The following is a 15,359-nucleotide window of genomic DNA, read 5'->3' on the forward strand; positions in this document are numbered from 1 at the left end:
ATTTGAATTTCCGTCAGAATTTAGTGCAATCGTGATTGTAAGGTGCATTCTAGAGTATATGTATGAGTAAAAACAAGCTTTAGAATTATTTCATCTCTTTGTTTCGAAATGCACATCGTTTGATAAACAAATACAACGATCGACAAAAGGTTTGTTTTCAAAATATAATAGGAGTCATTTAAAGTGCTGCCATTAGAAGCGGTTGCCAAAATTCTAGTGTTGAAATCATGGTAAAGGGAGTGTTGCCGTTTTGACTGATTTTCACTCTGCGTCTCTTTACATATTCTCTTTGGTAATCGTCATAAGGTGTAGGCATGTGTATAATAAGATTATTGGTGGCAAACTCTGAAAAACTTGAAAATGCTAAATTGTTATATTCAAATCAATTTGTTCCAATTAATGATTTGTTTTTTAGAATGATGTAGTATTTATGCCATCCCAATCCTGTCGGATGTAAAATCAAAACACTCGCGTTACATATGTAAATATCTTATCCGTTATCATATTGGGGTTTATGCCACTTGTTGTTTGACGAGACTATAATTTAATATTGTAAACGGTCTATGCAAGAGAATTATCATTGGAGGGTAGTCCTTCGTGAACACACAGTTCGCTAAAATTTAAAACTAAATATATGTAAATTTGTAATATGTCGATGTCACAACGTTCACACGATTCAATGACACGTGACATGACAAAGGGGGGCCGTTAAAAAGAAAGAAAATTATATTTCCCGATTTTGTCAATGTCCCCGTTTTATCAGCCTAACATTCACCAATGGGCTGATAAAAAACGGGTCTTCACTGTATTACCATTATAAATCACAAAATGGTGGAAACTCGTCAACCGTTATACCACAGAGAACAGACGTCCATCTTCAGCATTCAACTTGTGTAAAATCTCTAACGGTTTCGAAGGTAGTTGGGATATTCAAACCAGGTGCGCTACTGTCGTCATGTTTTTTTGTGGCTGAGTTCGACAGAATTGACAGCGGTTATTCCTCTACCCAGTCAAACGAGTCCGGAACCGGTTCGGACTTTCAGCATGAATTCCAGCTCAAATGCATCAACCGATAGAGTCGGAATCGGTTGTTTTCTTTGAACAAGATTCCATACTGAATCCATTCAGGATTTCGAACCGATTTCGGAATGCATTTGACGGATAGTTGGGATAGGTTGGTGTGGCGGCGCAAGTGTTTATCGTATATTAATTCAAATGTTTACACACGTTTTTTAAATATTTTTGTTCGATCATGGATGTCTGTTCTCTGTGGTTATACCGAAATGAAAAAAAAACTGGAGAAAGTAGCTACTACTTTGAAAACGTATTGCAATTGAAACATGTCATGTTTTGTTGAACCAATTACATTACTTTAATTAAAACTAAGCGATAAAAGTCATATTGCGGAAATTGTTCGAAAAAATACATCACAGATCGTACAATAAGCATAATATATTTTACGATGAAGGGAAAACATATTTCTGCCAAACCTTCTGCAAATAACCTTTTCATCCGTTTTCTTCGCGTAATTGCAATTCGCAAATCAGTAAACAGTGTAGGCGGCAGAGCTTGTTGTTGCACATAATTTAACTATTATTACTTAACCATTGATTTTGAATGGCCAACAATTTCCCCTTCAATATAAAACTCATTACTAAAAAGTTTAAAACATCTCCATTTTGACACATCGGCGAACCCCCATGCGCATTGTAAATATAGAAAACTATTTATTTTCAACGGCCAACAATTTCCCCTTCAATATAAAACTCATTACTAAAAAGTAGAAAATATTTCCATTTTGACGCATCGGCGGACCCCCTTTGCGCATTGTAAATGTACAAAACTATTGATTTTCAATAGCCAACAACTTCACCTTCAATATAAAACTTAATACCAAAAGGTTGAAAAAAATCATTTGGCGCATCGGCGGACCCCCTGTGTATTGTAAATGTCCAAAACTATTGATTTTGAATGGCCAACAACTTCTCCTTCAATATAAAACTCATTACCAAAAAGCTGAAAACATTTCCATTTTCACGCATCGGCGGACCCCCTGCGCATTGTAAATGTACAAAACTATTGATTTTCAACGGCCAACAATTTCCCCTTCAATATAAAACTCATTACTAAAAAGTTTAAAACATCTCCATTTTGACACATCGGCGAACCCCCATGCGCATTGTAAATATAGAAAACTATTTATTTTCAACGGCCAACAATTTCCCCTTCAATATAAAACTCATTACTGAAAAGTAGAAAATATTTCCATTTTGACGCATCGGCGGACCCCCTTTGCGCATTGTAAATGTACAAAACTATTGATTTTCAATAGCCAACAACTTCACCTTCAATATAAAACTTAATACCAAAAGGTTGAAAAAAATCATTTGGCGCATCGGCGGACCCCCTGTATATTGCAAATGTCCAAAACTATTGATTTTGAATGGCCAACAACTTCTCCTTCAATATAAAACTCATTACCAAAAAGCTGAAAACATTTCCATTTTCACGCATCGGCGGACCCCCTGCGCATTGTAAATGTACAAAACTATTGATTTTCAACGGTCAACAATTTCCCCTTCAATATAAAACTCATTACTAAAAAGTTTAAAACATTTCCATTTTGACGCATCGGCGGACCCCCCTGCGCATTGTAACCATTACCATTACTCATTACCAAATGGTTGAAAAAATCAATTTTGGCGCATCGGCAGACCCCCTGTGTATTGTAAATGTACAAAACTATTGATTTTTAACGGCCAACAATTTCTTCAATATAAAACTCATTACCAAAAAGCTGAAAACATTTCCATTTTCACACATCGGCGGACCCCCTGAGCATTGTAAATGTACAAAACTATTGATTTTCAACGGCCAACAACTTCTCCTTCAATATAAAACTCATTACCAAATGGTTGAAAAAAATTAATTTTGGCGCATCGGCGGACCCCCTGTGTATTATAAATGTCCAAAACTATTTATTTTGAATGGCCAACAACTTCTCCTTCAATATAAAACTCATTACCAAAAAGCTGAAAACATTTCCATTTTCACGCACCAGCGGACCCCCCTGCGCATTGTAAATGTACAAAACTATTGATTTTCAACGGCCAACAATTTCTCCTTCAATATAAAACTCATTACCAAAAAGCTGAAAATATTTCCATTTTCACGCATCGGCCGACCCCTCTGCGCATTGTAAATGTACAAAACTATAGATTTTCAATGGCCAACAACTTTGCCTTCAACGATACTATGTGACCGCTAACATATTGCTTGCAGTCCTTTCCTATAGCAAGCGAGAAACGAACTGCCGCACATTCCAATCTTGCAAATATAAGCCATGAATGTCGTTCACTACATTCATTTTGAACCGCTGCTATGAAATTTATTCGCAACAGTTCCAACGCAACGGATGATGAAAGTTAAACACACGGGCCATTCACATACATTCGCAACTGCTAGCGAGCGAAACCCTACTACGGCAGTAAGCTGAATAACCGAACATTCACGAACATGTAGCAGGCACGCTCAGCAGCACGAACGTTTTTGCTTTTCTCTCGTCCGTTTACATGCACAGCAGCCGAAGTCAAACTAGCATCGGTGCTGTCGTATTGGTTTTTTCCCGAACTTTCGCATTAAAATGAAATTCGAAATGACTTCTTCCAGCCTTGGTGGCGGGAAACAAAACTGCTGTGTGGCGGCATTCACGCACACCAAAGAGATTACATTCATTGAACGACATTCATACGTACACCAACCATGAAATTCGTCTATGACTTTCCTGCTCGGGCAGCAGCGTGAAAGTTTGTAAGCTTATGACGTTCATAAAAAAAAGTCACGTTTCCAGCCCTGCTGCTACTATGGAAAGACTGATGCCGAGCGCACAGAAGGGTGCGCTTTTATTTAATTCTTTAAGAAAGTGTGCAGCTGCTGCTGCTGTTCTTCCGATGCGCTGCTCGCTCGCGCCGATGATCCGATATGCTGCTCGCTGTTGCTATGGAAATGACGATGAATTGCTGCTATAGCATGACTAACAAATTCACAACAAGGACGAACATTTCAGGTTCAAGAAGGGAAAGATAATAACTTCAATTAACTTTGACATATTTATTATGAACCGTTATTTTTATTTACATTTTTTGTGAGAGGACATTTATTAATTTTCCATTATTTTACTTCATCTTCTACAGAAACGAGCTGCTAGATAGTGATGCTAGAAATTATGCTCGTTATAATAACGAACTCCATGTCTCTGATCTTCTCTGTTTCTTAGTTTATTCTATACATGCTTCTGTGATAACTAGTGAAGCAAAGGCTAAATTTATCGGAAGCGTTTACATTGGATTAGTTTTCACACATATATAAGTGCTGACGAAATCACAGATTTTCTTAAGTTAACCTATAAATCAAAATGAATAATAACATTACAAAATTGAGACGAAAAAAGATAAAATGTATATATCAAAATCAAGTAATTAAGTCTTAAATGTGCAGTTTTTTAAACAGCTATATGAAAACACTTCAAAACAAACGTAGCTAAGCATTTTTAATTTTACGATTTTTTTCACACTGTCACTTTAAAAGAACTTGGCACGTTTGAGAGTTCAGGAACAGAAATATATTCTCTTTGATCATCACAATTTACTGAAACACAAGAAATTTCGATAGGATTTATCACTCTCTAATAAAAGTGGCATATAATGTGTGATCTTTTATATTCCCTTCAAAATACATCCACAAGCTTGATTGCGATCGGAGTTTTACTGATCCTCTAAATGATTTATCACCCGGTCAAAGCGAAAACCGTACACCGCTCGTTTCAGTGTTCAGTCTCGCTAATGACTAGAATGGTGATAGTGGCACATTTTATTTGTTATGATTCCTTCTGTTGAGATGCATCTTCAATTTCCGCTTTCCCTCCCCACTAACCGCGGTCTACGTAAGCATGCACCACAACGAGCTTCAAACAAAGATGAAACGAATCCGACATGTGTTTGTGCTTCCCCTGTGGGTTTTTTATGATAAAAGATCGTGCGTTTGCACGTTACGTTAATCCCTTTGAGCCCGCCTCGGAACGTGTACATACCGAAATCCGACAAAAGTCTATGAACCGTGGCGAATGAATGAAACGATTCCAGTGTGCTTTTTGTTATGTTTTATGTTCAAATAATCCGCCAAAACAAACATTTACCGAGAAGGTAAATCCAAACAGAGAAATGTTTCACTGCTTTACGATCCGCAATTTCTCTACGATTGTCCCTGGGGACGTCAGCAGATTTGATTTACACTGCGGACTATCAATTGATTGAATAACATTCATCGGGTCATAAGAGTACGAGTCCACGCACTCTTTCATTTCATTCAAGCGAGCGTTCACTGATGATATATGGATCATAAATACATAGCACAACAATAGCTGCGTACGTTCTATAAAGGTCGGGATAAATCCTCTCTTCGAAAGGAGTACCATGAAATGAAATACAGGGTGGCCGATATGACGTGTTACCAAGTTCCGACCGGTACATCTGTCAAAATGTTCATGTGAGCAATTTCAAATTTGCGCGGATCACAGCTTATTGTATTGCTAACAAGCTTTAAAAAACATTTTCGTTTCAGTTCAATAGAAAAAAAGTTATTCATAATGGAATTCAAACGTAATAGTGTGATTGCATTTTATTTAGGAGGAAAATTACATACTCAGTCATGCCAAAATGAATAAAATGTAATATTATAATATCACCAGCACCATTGAAAAATGCTTTGGCGGTAGATTGAAAAAATGGCAACAACAGCAGAAATGGTTACGAGGTAAATTCAGCAAAATTCACGACGAAGTTGCAATGAATTGTCAAAAAATTACTCCAACGTACTTGATCTGTGACAATAATTTCAGAGTCAACAAACTGCAGTGGACGAGCTTGGGTTGTAATCCTTCGTTGCATCGAAAGCACCATTGATGCTTTATTTGGATTAACTGTCCAACATGAAGACACCATTCCTCAACAACATGTAAGGCTTGTTGGAACAAATCAAAAAGTGTGTTAAAGCAAATACCTGTGATCATTATATGATAATCATCGGTGACAAGTTTCCATAGAAGTGGTGACACTATCTTGAGGACATCCACAGACATTCAGTTTTCTTATCTCTACTTGCCTTAACGATGAGCACAAATGTCGGTTGCTAAGCATTGCGTGTATCCTGTTCGTGATATATGAAGGTATTCCGTGACCTAGTGCAGCTTCCAAAAAGGATTCGAAAAACACGTTTGTCAAAAGCACCTTCTATATCGAGAAAACTCCTAAACTTGATTGCTTTTGTGAAAAAGCTTTTTCAATGTTGCAGACAACATTGTGTAACAGAGTGGTAATCGACTTCCCCCGCTGATATGCAATGCATGTTGCATTGCATGCAGCGGGTGCTCGATCAAGCTAACATCCCGAATGTAGTTTAAGAAGGAAGAAGGTCAAGCTGATCGGTCCAAAGCTCTTTGTCTCCTAATAAGTGACGCGACCACCTTTGGGAATGAATTTGTCCCACTAATGGAATGTATCCCATTGCAAGAACTTTTTTTTTCAAAATATGCTTGAAGTGTCCATATCCTCTTTGTAGTAGAATTGGAATGATTACATCCTTTCCCGGATACTTATACGGATAAAAACGCCCATTTGATCGATTCGGTTGTCACAATTCCACGAGCAAATGCCCAAGAATCAGAACTGCCTGAAAAGAACTCAATGACAGTCGTCAGTGATGGCTCCGTACAGCCAGAAAAGTTGTTGAGTTGAGTAATACATCTTCGTAAGACGAGTATTCACCATTGGCAGTTCTAATCGTACTGAGATGAAAGTTTTTCGATTTCGAAAGTAATTTATTTAATCTACTAGTCTCGTTGAGACTTAAGACATTTTTGCAGAGGCTTTTTAAACCACTTCGCTCAGAGGATCGAATGGCATTTCTGTATGCTTTGCAAGTCAACTTAAATGCCTCCGACCCGTCCCTGCGTCTGCAATTCTATGCTCTTCTACATAACTTTTTGAGTCGAACAAATTCCGTATTCCACGAAGGTGTTATATACCGCGGACAAGTCTCTTGGTATGCTGCTACTATGAGTGAGCTTGTTTTGTCCACGACCTCATCCAAGTCACTTGGAGATTCAATCGTCGGAAGATATCCATAAAACCTAGTCGCCAAGCCCTCTTCGTAGAGCTCCAAATTCGTAGATTTGGGATTACGATATGTGACGGTAACTAGCGAGACGTTTAAATGATCAAAGACGGTGTACCTATGATCAGATAACGACGGTTCGAGCTCGTTTGGTACGAGCCAGTTTGCCAACCCATGCGTAATACCGTCAGCGCAAAGAGTTACATCTAACACCTCTTCTCTCAAGCTCGTGCAAATTTGATATCTAAACTGCCCAAAATTATGTGATGAGCATTTGCATCATTGCCGATGATGGGGGGAAAACCATTTGGTATGATACAACCCTCTTGAAATCATCAGAAGTTGATGGTTTACGGCAAATATACCGAACAATAAATGTTTTTCTTGTTTATGTTGTCGACAGTCATATTTACTGTGACAGCTCAAATATCGCGAGTTGTGAGGTTGGCTGTCATTGTCAATAGCACTATTCGCAAGTATACATGCACAAGGTATTTCACGTGGATTTGTTATGCCATTTTTGTTGAAAGCTACGAAGACGGGGTTAAGTAGCTTTCCAACATAGAAGTTTCCTTTATGAAAATACGGTTCTTGAACCAAAGATATGAAAGCTTTTTCTTCCTGCACAAGGCGGAATAGATTCATAGTTGCTATATGTTTATGCTGAAGATAAATTTGTGCTACTCTAACCATACTCGATTACAGCACTACACATTTCATCATTAGCACATGTCGTACAGCAACTAGAAGATACCAAACACGTTGGTTTATAATCGCCTATAACGAACCCCGAAATGGGTATTAGAGACATGATCATCATTTGAATCACACGATTTGCGAAGAAACAAACGTCCACTGTGTCAGAGATTTGCGTAACACAGCAAGGGTAAGACCCACAACACTCCGTGCGTGACTGGTATAGTTTGAGGACTCCTGTTTTCAGTCGTCTCTTACGACATGTGAGCAGGAACCCTGTGGAATTCTACTTCTTCCCGCAGGATGCCACACGGCCTCTGTTTTCGCTATTGAACGAATAATAAATGTTTAAAGATAAAAAAGGTTGTTTTCTGAAAAGGTACCACTTCATGTCAGCCACCCTGTATGTTCAATAAACTTTCAATTCGCTTCGATCATCTTTCTGTTACCATTGTTTTACCTTTGATCGGTTTCGAAAGCTACAAATCACCGTAAATTTCATTAAATTTGCGATTTAAAAAAAAACTCCCACATCAACAATCGATCCAACAGTTGGATCCGGCTGGCAAGCTTGAAATTCGTCACACTTTAATATACGTACGAAGCGAAATTTTAATCCATTGTACGATTTCTGCGAACAGCATCGGAAATACATGAAAGGAGCCCGGACTCAGATGAGTGAGGCAAGATAACTGCCAGCGTTGCTTGTGAATTGCTTTCTTGTGCCTTTTTCGTTTTTTTTGTTATATAATTTTGGCAGTATAAGAGTTTTTTGTTGGTTAATTTTTCCTCCGAATGTTACGCAGCATACACTATTTTTTATTAGCAGACTTGTGTGAAAAAGCGAACAAAAAAATTATATCTGAAGCAAGATAGGCAAAAGCAAACACAAACGAAGTGATGATAAACAACTCAACATTATCACCCGGCTAATGCTTTCCGTATATGCAGACATTCCGTGAACTACGCTAAACGTAGCACTTTAATAAGAATATTAACTCTGCCGCAGACATGCATCTAATTGAATTCATTAAGCTAATAAAATTCCTTCTAGATACTACACATCCGGCTGTTAATTCTGAAAGAGATAAACGATCAGCAGTGTGTCGTTGTTCTAGATTGATGCGTTCAGCCAATCGTATTGAATGCCAAATAATTAAATCAAATATAGTTTACTTAGTTTAGTTACACGTAAACTTTAGATATTGACTGGTTGATTTAACAAAACAGTGCTACTAGCCTGCTTTTGCTTTAAGCACAGCAAATAAACAATTTTTTGCTATTTTAGCGCATTGACAATGAACGTTCAAATTTTCAATATTTACTATACTATATTTCTCCCTAAGGAATTTTTTGGTAAACCACTCTTTGTACGTGAAGAGCATACATCCTAACTTAATAAAGCCATGGGTGCGTTTGGACTTCGTCTCTTCAGAAACCGACAATAACTTATTGCCGGAATAATTTAGCGCCGGCTTGAAGCTAAACGGAAACACAATTTTAGTTAGAAAACAACCGGCTGATCACTGCTTTCGCATTGGCCTGCTAAGCCAAAACAAGTTTCGGCTTCGCTATGTCTCATCGGCATAACAGAACTTCTGCTCAAACGGGACATCATATTTGGCCAATCAGTTGTGAAGTTAGTGTCGGTTTCTGACGAGATGAAGTCGAAACGCACCCGTCACATTATTTCACTAATTGCATTTTCAAATTAACCTTCCATGCAACATACATTTCTGAAATAGAAAATATTAATAAAATTTAGTTCATTTGCATTTGTATATGATTTCCGCCTTGTTCTACAATAAATTAGGGTAGAACGGGACAATGTTCAACTCAAGAATGGTTTTGATAAGCATTCCATGAAAAAATCAAGTCAATTCGTTGATTAGTTATTGAGTTATCGTGTTCGCCAATTTGAAAAGCGCGTTTTCGAGAAAAACGCTATTAAAGGATCAAATTGCATCACTAAAAACGCTGTAGAAAATTACCCATTGGGTATTTTCTCTTGAAAATTTTGGTAGAAATAGTTTAGGGTGTAGGTATTGTTTATACTGTATTTTTATCGCTGTCAGTTTTTCGAAAATTGTTGCTGATGGATTAAAATCTGCGTGTGTTATAGCAAGTACGCGCGAGGAATGCATGGCTGTTTAAAACAAAAGAATTTCAGTTTAGCCACCGACCACTAGACGCCCCCCTTAATTGAATATCGTACATAAATATCCATTCCTCTAATTATCTAGGTAAATGTTTTCGGTATGTCCGTTCGCCATGGAGAATACTTTAAACTCCCTCGACAATTTTAACCATAGCACGGGTCGCATGACACCATGGCATTGAGGTTCCCTATTTGGTGGGTTTTTACCACCGGAACAGGTGGTCCGTAGTGTAATTCTCAGCTGGTTGAAATAATTACTACCGCCACTACATGGCTTATCTGGGCTGCTCGAAGAAAGAAGCTAACAATGTAGGACAGCTTACATAGATGGCAGAGCACTAGTGAAAAAATTCTACAAGTATCCAACGAAACGGATTATACTTCTCTGTATATCAACATTAATCTTTGAATATGGAGTGTACTAGGGCGCGATGCTAGGTCGTGGAAACGTACTTCAATTTTGTCGCCGTCTGTATATGCAGAGATCTTGGTTTTAACGTTGTCATTCTTGACGCCGTTTTGCATGTTGTTCTTCGCAATTAAGTTTTATACTGGGCTGAACTTCAAAACGTTATCAGTACACAATTGCGAGCGTGATGCAGTTTCATGTAGGTCACTTTCTCGTGATTGGGATCCATTCTCACTTTGAGTAACTGTTGCACGTCGTCAACTGAAGGATAAAATCGAATTTGTCTAATGTCAATCTTTTTTTTTTCCTGTAGCACTAACACTTATTTTCTGTGACTCATTCATTCTACTGCATAGTCAGTACTATGTTGTTTGTGCAGTGGATAAACAACAACAAACAGGAAAAATTGCTTTGCTGATAGCCATTGCGGCGCGGTTTTAGCTTTTATAAGAAATGTCCAGTGCAGGTATATTAGCGTGAGAGCTTTATATGTGGGAGTAGATCCCATTAAAACACATTTAGTTCTTCTAGTCAATATACCCCACAGCGCAAACTATTATACTGTACAACCTGTACCTTTAAATCATACAAGAGACATCGCAAAAAGCGAAACAACCGTTGATATTTACCTATGATATAACAAACATCAAAAACCACTCTAACTAACAGAACTCATAAAATCATGCTCAAGAGAGATGACCTACCGCAACCTTTCTAAGCATGGATTGTATCTCCTCATTCTTGATACAAACCAAAACGTGCTGCTGCATATCATTAACCCTCTCAAAGATACCTATGTAGAATTGTAGATACAATGCTTGTGGCGATGCCTGTCATTTCCTGACGTGTTAACCATCAAGATTCCTATAACGTACTTTTACTATAGTGTATGGCGCATAGCATGGTGAAAAGCCGATTAGTCACGTCTCAACCCAGGGTAGGTACAAGGTAGACCTGGTGCATCGGAAAAGTGCAAGCTATGTGTTGATCAACTTATTATGCCGGACGAAATAATTTATCATTGGATTAGTCGTGCATCAGTATTTCATGTTTTTTTTCTTTCTCTTGAAGTGTTTATTAACGAGGTGAAATGTGGGCACCATCCATTTTCAGTTGATCATACTCCAATCGGTGATTGTTTATCATATGGTAAAGGTAATGATTTACACATTTAAGGGCCGCTTTCAAAGGCGAACCTATCATTTATATACAATTGTTCGACTGTGGAAATAAGCCTCCATATGGAGCCATGCTGCACTCCCGGATTATTGTATACACGGACATTATTTACAAATGGTAAAAGTCATAAATCATGATGATCCAGATGTCATCTGGATTCGTTTGAAATTATAAGCAACATCTAGAACGGCGTGAACCTCTCTGTGAAATCAAATTACACCAACCACACCATGGTATAGATTTAAATTTAATTGAATGTAAGATTTATATGATATGGACAATTCAATTAAAATCAGCTACATTCGCGGATTATGCACACTCTCGCAGCATTAACATTTCAAAAGCAACGTAGTACCAATCTATATGAACAATACGTGCAACAGCACAAAATTGGTCACAGCAACAGGCACAGGTCTATCGTATTAATCGGATTCATCATTGAATTTCCGTTTTCCGCCCAAACATACGTCGAAGCAAACTGTCACATATTATCGGTCGGTAGCACACTTGTTCCAGCTCGGTATTTGAAAATATTAGCATCGTAACAAAATGAAACACCAACGGCGTTACGTATCGAAGCGAACAAATTCTCCTCTATCCTTCATAAACATTCAACCCGAAGCGAGGCTCCATTTATTCTCTGTATGTCGTTTTTTACAGATAATCTTCACCGAGTTAGTGCGGGCGCACGTGAAAAAGTCGGATACACAGCCGCTGAAGGTTTACAACATCACGATTCCGTACTGGGTAGTTGAAGCATACAAATCAATCGGTATGTTTGGCTTCGGGGCCGCCTGCAGTCAGTTTCTGACCGATGTGGGGAAGTACACTATTGGCCGATTGCGACCACATTTTCTGTATGTAAGTAAATAGTTATAACGGACGTGAAGTGCCATTGACATAGCACATTTCGATGCGAACGAAATATAACTTCTATGTTAAATGGTTGACGATCTTTTATCGGACACTTAACTGAAGGTATCTGCTACAGTTCAAATTGCTAGCAAATGCAAAAAGAAATAAAAACTAATCAATCAGTCAGGTGGTTGGAACTTATCCAATTACTGCTGGCTATAATGCCTGAACTTAAAATTAGTGCGCAAAGATTTGTTTTCATGCTGTTTACTTGGAAATATGTATGTTCCTGTATGTTCCTCTTACATTGACTGTCCATAATCGCAAGTTTGTTCAAGTATGTTCTATGGGATTCCATAATGGGACATGGGACTGACTTGCGATTATAGGCAGATGATAGCTGATCAATAAAATAAATAAATACACATAATAAAACGAGGATTCCTTTTCTATGGGTTGAAATATAAATTCAGGTAATCAAATGAATCCCGCGCATCACAATTATTTCGTTTGTTTCGTATATTCTATATAAGTTTTACATAATAGAATTATGCGAATTTCGGTGTTCTTACCATCGTAACGGAGCATTATATACGGTTTAGCTCTCCTAATCAATTAAACACTGTCTCCGATTACAGGTTTGCAGACCCGAAATGCCTGATGGAACTACGTGCAAAGATGCAGTGAACCAACATCGCTACATCGAAGATTTCAGGTGTACTAGTGCGGAATCGACTCCCCGCATGCTCAAAGAGATGCGATTATCATTCCCCAGTGGCCATTCCAGTTTTTCCATGTACACCCTCGTTTACTGCGCGGTAAGCTTTCTTTTGTCAGATATTTTTCCGATAGAAAAAATACAGTTCCTTCGTGTTTCAGATCTATCTGCAGTCTCGAATGAACTGGAAAGGATCGAAGTTACTGAAACACTTTCTTCAATTTCTGCTAATCATGCTGGCATGGTACACCTGTCTCAGTCGCATCTCGGATTATAAACATCATTGGTCGGATGTGCTGGCGGGAGCTGTACTAGGATCTACTGTTGCCATTGTTATTTCAAACTATTGTACCGACCTGTTCGATGCACGCAGAAAACGCACGACTTCTTTGCCGCAGACGAGATATGAGCTAAGTCCAAACCACGTCACTTCCAACGGTAATCAGCAGACCTGATGGTAGACTGTAGTTTGCCCTTCGTAGACGGTATGACTGATTTAGAATCAGTTTCATATGTTCCTTTCGTTCAAAAGGAAAGATTCAGCTACTATATTTATTATATAGTGATAAATCTAATTTATTACATTATAGTTTTCAAAAACTGAGAATCACTGAAAACAGACAAATTTATTTATGAGAAACAAAGTAGATAAGTTAGTGCTGCATTTATAAGATACGTTCTGGGAGCATGCTAAGAGGAAATAGAAATAGAAGAAAACTGACCGAAAGCAGCTGTTATATTGCACGTTAATGGTGCGACGAAATTGTATTTTTCTACTTAGAAATAAACCAACTTTTTACATACCATCATTTTTACAAATTGATCACTCTTTATGGTGCATTCAGACAACTAATATTTTCAGTTCCACACCTTAAGGAGATCTCGAGTAAACAAAAAGTGGTCCAAATTCACGGGTGTACGGACGTTAAGCATACGTACGTTAGGTATACTGGCTCTTAGACATAAATACGGTAGGCATAATGAATGATTGAAATAATGGTAGTTAGGCACGCGAACAAAACGACCACATCCAGCACACAGTGAAGAAAACATCATTAAATATCGAAAATGACACTATAGAAGTACGCGTGCATGATTTGGCTCTGCGTACTCCTGATAGCGTAATTAGAAGATACATGTAAAGATTCGGAGACATAGACTCTTTGTAACGGAGTACATGGAGGAACCTTTTCGCGAGCATTCCTAATGGTGTTCGTGTGGTGAGAATGCATGTAGCCAAGCCAATTCCCTCATACATAAACATCATAGTTTTATCACACGATGATGTTCCCATTAATCAGACAACACTGGTCACGCACCCAGAGCAAACTCCTACGTGCCAGTTCTACACGAAGAAAATCCTGCGCATAAACTGTTAAGGAAGATACATCCAATCCAACTAAACCCAGCGCACAACCATCTTACGCTAAACCACAAACAACTGCAAAAGCAAAATCTGCGGATCAAACAGTAACAAATTTATATTCAACAACGATCGCGTCCAATGTCTCCAAGCCAACAACCAGCAACAACAACAATGAAGCGAATGCCTAAGTAGCACGGATGAAGACATGGACGACTACAATAACGTGAAAGAAGGTAGACCAAATGGTCGGTGTTAAGTCAGACCGGACCAAGTCGCAAAACATCAAAAAATGAGTTAATGATAGCACTGGATAAAGAATTTCTTCAGTCACATTCCACTTTTATCAGATTTGAAACATGAAACAACAAACAAGAATTATGGCAAAAATTATTCTCCAATTATAATGTGAAGGATGCTGCGATTCAAACTTTAAACACGTTTTTCTCGAACTTAATTCATTGTCACTTAGTCCGGTCTGACCTAACACCGACCAAATGACCCCCAAAAATGGGGCGATAAACGTAGCTAACGCTTCACCGCCAAGGAAAAGAATCTCAACTCGTAGCAGCAAGCTGCTTCAACAAGATGCTGCAAATATTTTTTTTTGTAAATTTATTTTTACATATTGTAAAATATTAAAAGAAACCCAGCTCAGTTATGCTAACGCGTTGAACCGTGTCAAATAAACGAACAAAGAAACAAATGCTTAGCAGTGCTAAGTTAGCACTCATTTGTATTTAGGTATAGGAAATACACACATCCTTTGATTAATGGTTACACACATGCATGTTGCAATTGTTCAATAAGA

The 15,359-nt window shown here is 38.1% G+C and overlaps 1 protein-coding gene across 2 annotated transcripts in view; it reads left to right on the forward strand.

The window, feature by feature from the left end:
- Window positions 1–13,994, forward strand: part of LOC131694255 (putative phosphatidate phosphatase) — a 60,832-nt gene extending 46,838 nt beyond the window's left edge. For both annotated transcript variants that reach the window (XM_058982810.1, XM_058982811.1), the window contains exons 5-7: window positions 12,273–12,473; window positions 13,106–13,285; window positions 13,347–13,994. In XM_058982810.1, coding sequence (XP_058838793.1) covers window positions 12,273–12,473; window positions 13,106–13,285; window positions 13,347–13,640 — 675 coding nt within the window. In that variant the 3' untranslated portion in view covers window positions 13,641–13,994. The remainder of the gene's footprint in view (window positions 1–12,272; window positions 12,474–13,105; window positions 13,286–13,346) is intronic.
- The last annotated feature ends 1,365 nt before the right edge of the window (window positions 13,995–15,359 follow it).

Source organism: Topomyia yanbarensis, chromosome 3 (assembly GCF_030247195.1).
Source record: "Topomyia yanbarensis strain Yona2022 chromosome 3, ASM3024719v1, whole genome shotgun sequence".
In the NCBI taxonomy this organism is placed as follows: domain Eukaryota; kingdom Metazoa; phylum Arthropoda; class Insecta; order Diptera; family Culicidae; genus Topomyia; species Topomyia yanbarensis.